A 7,989-nucleotide genomic window follows, 5' to 3' on the forward strand; every position below is an offset into this window, starting at 1 on the left:
AAAAAACTTAAATGATTCCATTGCATAAGTAAATGGGACAGTTGAAATTTAGCTCAGGAGCATTCATGTTGCTTGTAGATGTTACTACACTTCAAGTGAAGTAAACCTGTGGCAAATTCAATTGAATGGGTATGATTTGGAAAGGCACAAATTGCGTCAAGGCACAGATCTGGGGAAGAGTTCAGAAAAAAATCTGCTGCATTGAAGGTTCACAGAATCATGTAGCCTCCATTATCCATAATGGAAGACGTTTGAAACAACTAGAACTCTTTCTAGAGCTGGCCTCCTGACCAAACTGAGCAACTGATGGAGAAGGGCCTTGTCTAGACTGGTGACCAAGAAGCTGATGGTCACTCTAGTTGAGCTCCATGAACATATATGCAGATAGGAGCAACCTACAGAAGGACAAACATCACTGCAACGCTCCAACGATCTGGGCTTTATGGCGGTGTGGCAAGACTCAATCCTTTCTTCAGTGAAAACACATGAAAACACTTGGAATTTGCAAAAAAGCACCTAAAGGAACCTTAGACTGTGAGAAATAAGATTCTCTGGTCTGATGGACCTCAATTCCAAGCATCATGTTTGAAGGAAACCAAGCACTACTCATCACCTGCAGAGTACCATCCCAAAAGTAAAGTGTGCTGGTAGCAGCCTCATGCTGTGGGACTGTGAATGTCCTTGAGTGGCCCAGCCACAGCCTGGGACTGAACCCAATCAAATATTTCTGGAAAAACCTGAAAATGTGCATCTGCTCCCATCCAAGCTGACAGAGCTTGAGAGGTGAGGAAAAGAATGGAAGATAATTGCCAAATGCAGATGTGCAAAGCTTGTCGCATCATACCCAAAAAGCCTTGAGGCTGTAAAGGTACTTCACACACATACAGCATATATTTTGAATATATTTACATGTATATATTTATATCCATATAAATTATATCATATATAAATATATTTAATATATAAACGTAACATATTTTTCTTAAATATATACATGCATGTGTGTGTATTTAAATATACATAATAAATATACACAGTACACACATATTATGTAAACAAAAACTTTTATTTTGGATGTGATTAATCGCGATTAATCGTTTGACAGCACTAGTATATATCTCTTAAATATTTTCATTTCACAAGTTCACAAGTTTTGCCACAAAAACCCTCATCGCAACATCCCAGTAGATGGGAAAATGACTTTCCAGACAAGTGAAAATCTGTGCGCCTGACTAACAGATTTTTTTTTTTTACACAGAAAACTATCTCCCTTGAAACTTACCTTGCCATCAGTGATGTATTTGCAGCTCATTTTAAGGAACTTTTCCGTAAGCGCCTCTTCTTCCTCAGAGGTGGATGACACCACTCTGGCTGGCCGAGGGGGCCCGTGGCCGGGGCCGGGAGTGCTGTGCCTCCGATGGACATCATCTGAATCCTGTCGGGATGAAGTTTGAGTGAGAAACAGCTCAATCAGTGGTAGCCCTCGCCACATCACACTGAATGCTGCACACACACACACACGCACACAGCATAACAAGGAGGCTTGTAAATAACAACCCATTAAGGCATAAAGTGCCTTGAGGGCTCTCTGCTGTAAGAAAGCTGACAGGCGGAAACCAGGGAGACCGAGGCAGGTTTCCTAACATGATGCAGCACAGGTAGAGTGACTGTCAGCATCTTTGTGTGTGTGAGAGCTCATTATAGGACAAGAAAAAGGAAAGTCACTGCTCACTGAAACTTGGTGCTGACACACCAATACAAATCTAATGATTATAAAAACTTACTTTCAGCTTTACAAAATGTCACATACATTGCAGCAGAATCCTGAGCTGAAATGTGAACAAACTGAGACTCCTGGGTTTGAGCTAAAATCCCATTTTCAGATATTGAACACATGGTTGACTCCTCGCACAATGCATTCCAACTTCTCACACAAAGAGCTCAGTGAAACACGGACACACTGAGGCACCTTATACTTGACAAACAAACATCACATGCTCATTTAATACTAATCAAAGAAAACATGAAAGATATGCTTAAAAGTAATGAGGACTGTCACGCTGGCAAGAAAGAATGCAAAACATAAATGAGATTTGAGCGCAGACAGTCACATTTACATTCATTACATGAAAAAGAGCAATTCGGACATTCTGCAAAACATCTGTGTTTTACAGAAAATAGAAAGTCGCAGAGGTTAGAAATGACATGAGGGTGACAAAAATAAACATTTCATTTTCAGATGAAATGTTACTGTAAGACTGAGCCAAATATACACTACCGTTTAAACCGTATTCACCAAGGATCCATTCAGATAATTAAAATTGACAGTAAATTTATTATTATTATAAAATTCATTTATAATGTCACAAAAGATTTCTATTTAAAATATTTCATTTGAACCTTCTATACAAACAAAGGGTTAAAAAAAGGTTTCCACTAAAATATTTAGCAGGTACAACTTTTTAAGTTTGATGATGATAATAATAATAATAATAATATTTCTTGAGTACCAAATCAGCAAATTATAATGATTTCTGAAGGATCATGTGACACAGAAGACTGGAGTAATGATGCTGAAAATTCAGCATCGCATCATGGGAATAAATTACACTTTAAAATATATTAAAATAGAAAACCGTTATTTTAAAATATCATAATATTCTACAATTTTATTTTATGAAAATGTAACCTTGGTGAGCATAAGAGACTTTGTTCAAAAACATTGTCCCACAGTAGTGCAATATTAAGGCAAACATGAATGTAGCAAAATGGTGAACCCATGCTCTGCTTAACTCTGCATGTTTTCCCAGCACATTAATATTACATGTCTATAGTCTATAGACAACTATATAAATGTAAGGCTGCTGTGACTGACTGCACAGTTTAGATGCACTCCACTGTGTGTGCATAATCAGTATGCTGAAATGCATAAGAGAAACATGAATATTGCATGAATGTTCATGTGAAAGTGTGTGCTTTCATGTAATGTGATGGTACTGTAACTCCAGGCTAGTAAAATTACAGGCATATGTGTGTGCATTCTTATTCGTGAGAGGCATGTTAATACCAGAATACATGTGAAGTTAGTACAAGCGAGTGCAAGTGTGCCTGTGCATGCTTTCTCCATTGATGACTCATAAGGAAATGCAAGTGTGCACCCCTGAATCTCTGGCAATGGGCAGCATGACCAGCAAATCCATGACCATATGGAGCCGGAACTACACACAGGGACACACACTAATCCAACAGAGGTGACACAATCCATTTGGCAACCTCAAAACGGCAGTCTAGGACACATATAAGACCCTTAAAACACACAAGGACAGATGAGCTCACAAGTAGCCATGGTGATCTTTCAAAGATATCTTAGATATCCAATATCACCAACTAGGGACAAACATAGCCGGGAGGAATGCAATCTGTCTGAATACAACAATTACTTGAATCTCTGGCTTTATAAAGTAATAACAGCTGTACCCAAAAGGGAAATTCATCACCACCCCCTTGTGGACACAAAACAGTTTGAGACTAAAGAAATAGTTCATCCAAAAATGAAAATTCAATTATCATTTACTCAGCATTATGATGTTGCAAATATGTACAGTGTTTATGGAGTACTGTACAAAAGGAGAAATATTGAAGAATCTGATAGCTATATTTTCCCTTTAGTTATAATTAATGGCAACTGGAGCTTCAAACAAACACACAAATATATAATTAGTACATAAGACTTATGCATTATTATTCAAGTCAATTTTTTAATAGGCGCAGCAAAAAAGAAAAGGAAAAAAGCCTAACAAGTAAAATAACGCAAAATAAAACAAACTAAGACAAAACAAAATGAGAGAAGACAAAACAAAAAAAAATTAGGCAAAACAAAAAGACAAACTAAATCAAAATAAAAAATAAAACAAGACAAGGAAAAGTGAAAAATAAAACAAAAACCAAATGAGACAGAACAATACAAAACAAGACAAAATAAAAAAAGGGAAGACAAAAAACACAAAACAAAACAAAAAAAGCAGGATTTCTTCTAACCAACTCAAGTTGAATTTGAATAAATATGTACATATACAGTATATATATATCGATCAAAGCAGGTCTTTAAAAGGTCTTCAAGCATGCAAAGGAGTTTGGACGCTGATTTGGATCTCTTGCCCAATGTAATTGGACAGGCTCAGCTCAGTGACTACAAATTAAAAAAGCTGGTTAAAATAAATGGAAAATAATTGAATCGTTGTAAAAATGCAAGGTATGCAAAGTAATAGTCTATAGCACTTCTATTGCACTTTACATGGTCTACTGAATAAATTAAGACGTAGATTGAATTAGTGTGAAATCATGTTCCAAGCCGTTTCACTTAATAACTTGCTGTTTTTGAGCTGAATAAGTCTTCATATTATACTCAACGGCCCTTAATGAAACCCAACTTATTACGTGGATTACTGAATTTCTCCATCCTTGTTCCAAATAATGGAAAAATATGCTTTTACCTCACACTGAGCTACAGAATATCAGATTCAGTTTTTTGGACTTCAGAACGGCACATTAGAAAACTAAATGAAAATGCTGCATGCTCATGAGACAAAAAAATGTGCTGTTAACATTATGCCACAATTCTTCTGGCTTGAGTAACAAGACCTCGGCATTCAAAATCCATATTTTCATTTAAAACAATGATAAATGACAAGCATAAGCATGTCCTCTTGCTATATAAGATCCCCCTGGAAGCTTTGGATGAAGACTGAGATGGCACTTACTGTGGTGGCCTTCTCCAGGTCAGCCTCTGAAGAGGTGGGGGAGAGGGGGCTGATGGGACTGAGGGAGGGAGAGCTGTCTGCACTGGAGATATATTCCGGATCATGGACATACAGCACCTAAAAAGCAAGACACGCACAGAATATATATTTATATCATCTCACATGCACACACCAAATGACATTTTTCCCAAGTAAAATGAAAAGGGCTAATGAAACCGGTAAAACACAAGCAGACATGATATACATTTCATTAAAAAATATTCCGTTCATTTCTCAAAGATATAATCTTATCACTTCTAAACTCCCAAGATGTTTAAGTGGGAGAGAAACTTTTCATAAATGGACTCACTGACTGATAGATCTGTAGTTTTTGTAAAATAAGATAAAATTAATAATGGGATGATACAGAATAAAAGACTAGGCAGAATAAAATAGCCAACAGTTTCTATGCAAAACATTAGATTTTCATTTGATCAGAAAAACAATTTTTGTTTCTAATTGTCACAAAATGCAAAGGTAAACACCACCAACCTATGATAAAATACTGCGGCTATAAATGCAATAGTTTAATATATTTGTAATGGCTCATCAAGATGTTTATGCAAAAGATTGGCTTGCTTTATATATATATATATATATATATCACCTCTTTTGGCCTGCTTGGCTCAGGCTTGGTTATATTTTTCTGCTTTTCCCACACCTCTTAAACAACTGTTGCGTACTCTAGGAATAAAACCGATCTAAATCAAACACACGTCGACACATTAAAAAAAAATATTAAAAAGCATAAATCAAGGCATATAAAGTGTTTGACCTCGAACAAAACAAAATGTTAAATAAAGAGATGAACTGCCATTCACAACTCAGCAATGGAGCTATTTACTGAACAAACAGAACTTTTATTCTTCTACAAAAGCCACAGTTCTTACCCAGAGGACTATTTCTCAATTTTAAACGGTCCCAGTTCTTACCCTCAGGATCACGATATCTCTGCTCATTAATGTGAAACTGTACAGTCACCACGATGAATCTGCCACTTAAGGAGGCATTTGAAATTTCAAAGAGGGCATATTTTTCACCTTACCCTTTATTACACTAGACTCTGGGAAAAGCAATTGACTGGAAGAGAGTTCAGCTGGACATAGAGACCATCTGCTCTGAAAATTAAAAGACCATACAGTACCTTGCCAGGGACCACAGCGCGAGAGAAGAGTTTGTTGAGCTGGACGAGCTCATTGGGAGTCGTGTCAAACTTCAACGCAATGCTGTTGAGTGTGTCCCGGGACTCCACCTAGAGTTGAGGCACACAAAAAAAAGTTAGATATTGTTTCGTTAGCTTAAAGCAAAAAGTTCTCAAACGAAGACATCAGCTTCTACAGGGCTGACTAAGCATTTGAATCTGTTGGAACAGCAAAACAAGGCCCTTGTGAAAACCAACCAATGCGTTTTATGAGATGTTCACCTGTTATGAATCATCTCAAATTACGTAGCCATATACAACAATACTGGGAAATGTTGAAGTGATTCACATTTGCATATTAAAAATTCACAAGTTTACATGGTTAAAAATAGTTAAAACAATGTAAATGCAAAACTGTTCGACAAATCTTTCAATTTTGGGATAAGGAAAAAAAAAATCATTTCTTAAAAGCTATATAGTATCTTAACCACCAAAGATGTTTTAGAGGGAGAAACATTTGTTAAATGTCTTCACTAGCTGATAAATTTATAAAAACAATCAAATTAAATAAAAATTATTTTAAAAATAAAATTAAAATAAAACTAAATAAATACTAAAATAAAATAAAATAAACATTTGAATATAATAAAATACAAAAAATCTAATACAAACAATAAAAGAATAATTTATAATAAAATAAAAATAGGAGTGACATTTTAAAATCAATACTGGAGTGATAAACAAGATAAAATAAAGCAGAATGAAATACCCAACAGTCTTTGCAAAGCAAGGCCCTGAAAACCAACCAATGTATTTTTACAGATGTCCACCTGTAACAAAATGCATCATATAAAATTATGGTTACCATATAGTTCCTGTTTTGTCTCCCATTAATCTAAAACAATGTGCAATATTAAAAGAAAATAGTGCTATTTTGTTTTCATAATTTCTACATTCGTCCAGTGTTGCATGAGAATAAATAAACCCACGCTACCAAACAGTTTAAATCCCCCTTTTGTATGATTTTGTCCATTTAAACCTAAACTAAACAGTTTTTATATAATCTATAACTCTCTAGGTGTCAAGTCAATATCTTTCAAGAGCACACATGGTTTGATTGTGGCTGAAGCCAGAGTGCTAACCTTCAAGATACAATATCTGTCCTTCAGTGGCATGGGGAGATGATTGTCTACTTTGCAAATAGCATTCAAGAATCTCTAAATGTCAGGTTAAACATACAGAAGAGCGCACAGAGGAGCGTATTGAGCTGCCTGCATGATGACCACGGAGTCTGAAAAGCTTAAAAAATAATAATAAAAAACACTTCACCAGATAAAAACAAAAGCATCTTTATGCCACAAAGGATCTTTGACAAATGATTTGATGAAACATTAAGGCCGGGACACACCAAGCCGACGGTCGGGCTAGTTTGTTTGGTGTGTTCCACTCGTCGGGCTCACGTCGGCGGCAGTTTGCCCGATTCAACATGTTGAATCGGCGTCGGGGTTGTCGGGACCGTCGGCATGAGTGAGAGCTCTGATTGGATGTTCAGTTTAGCGAACGAGTCAGTGCCCGAGAATTAAAGCGAAAGTGATGAAAACAAACACGTAAATGAAGGCGGTACAGACAGAAGGCTGTTTAAATGTTACATGATCTTTCCCAATCATTCTAATACGTGAATGTTTTCATAACAACATGAGCCGCTTAAAATGATTAAAGTTATCAACGTTACTGATATTCAAAATGGTAAGCAAGAGCTGCTTTGTTTACGTTTCGTATCTGCGTTTATATCGTATATCTTTGTTTCCGTTTCTCATTTAAATTTTTTATGTTTATGCTTTTCAAAGAAGTCTCTAATGTTCACCAAGGCTGTAAAACCAGTAATATTGTGAAATATTACTACAATGTAAAATAACTGTTTTATATGTTAATATCTTTTCAAATATAATTTATTCCAGTGACGCAAAGCTGAATTTTCACCATTATTACTCCAGTCTTCAGTGTCACATGATCCTTCAGAAATCAGTCTAATATGCTGATTTGCTGCTC

At 35.9% G+C, this 7,989-nt stretch overlaps 1 protein-coding gene across 1 annotated transcript in view; it reads right to left on the minus strand.

Moving 5' to 3' along the window:
• LOC107693303 (oxidation resistance protein 1-like) overlaps positions 1-7,989 on the minus strand; it is a 52,206-nt gene that overhangs the window by 15,807 nt on the left and 28,410 nt on the right. Inside the window, 3 exon segments of the mRNA XM_016492624.1 lie at positions 1,283-1,435; positions 4,761-4,877; positions 5,944-6,051. Coding sequence (XP_016348110.1) covers positions 1,283-1,435; positions 4,761-4,877; positions 5,944-6,051 — 378 coding nt within the window.

This window comes from Sinocyclocheilus anshuiensis, unplaced genomic scaffold (genome assembly GCF_001515605.1).
Source record: "Sinocyclocheilus anshuiensis isolate Anshui unplaced genomic scaffold, SAMN03320099.WGS_v1.1 scaffold566, whole genome shotgun sequence".
Classification (NCBI taxonomy): domain Eukaryota; kingdom Metazoa; phylum Chordata; class Actinopteri; order Cypriniformes; family Cyprinidae; genus Sinocyclocheilus; species Sinocyclocheilus anshuiensis.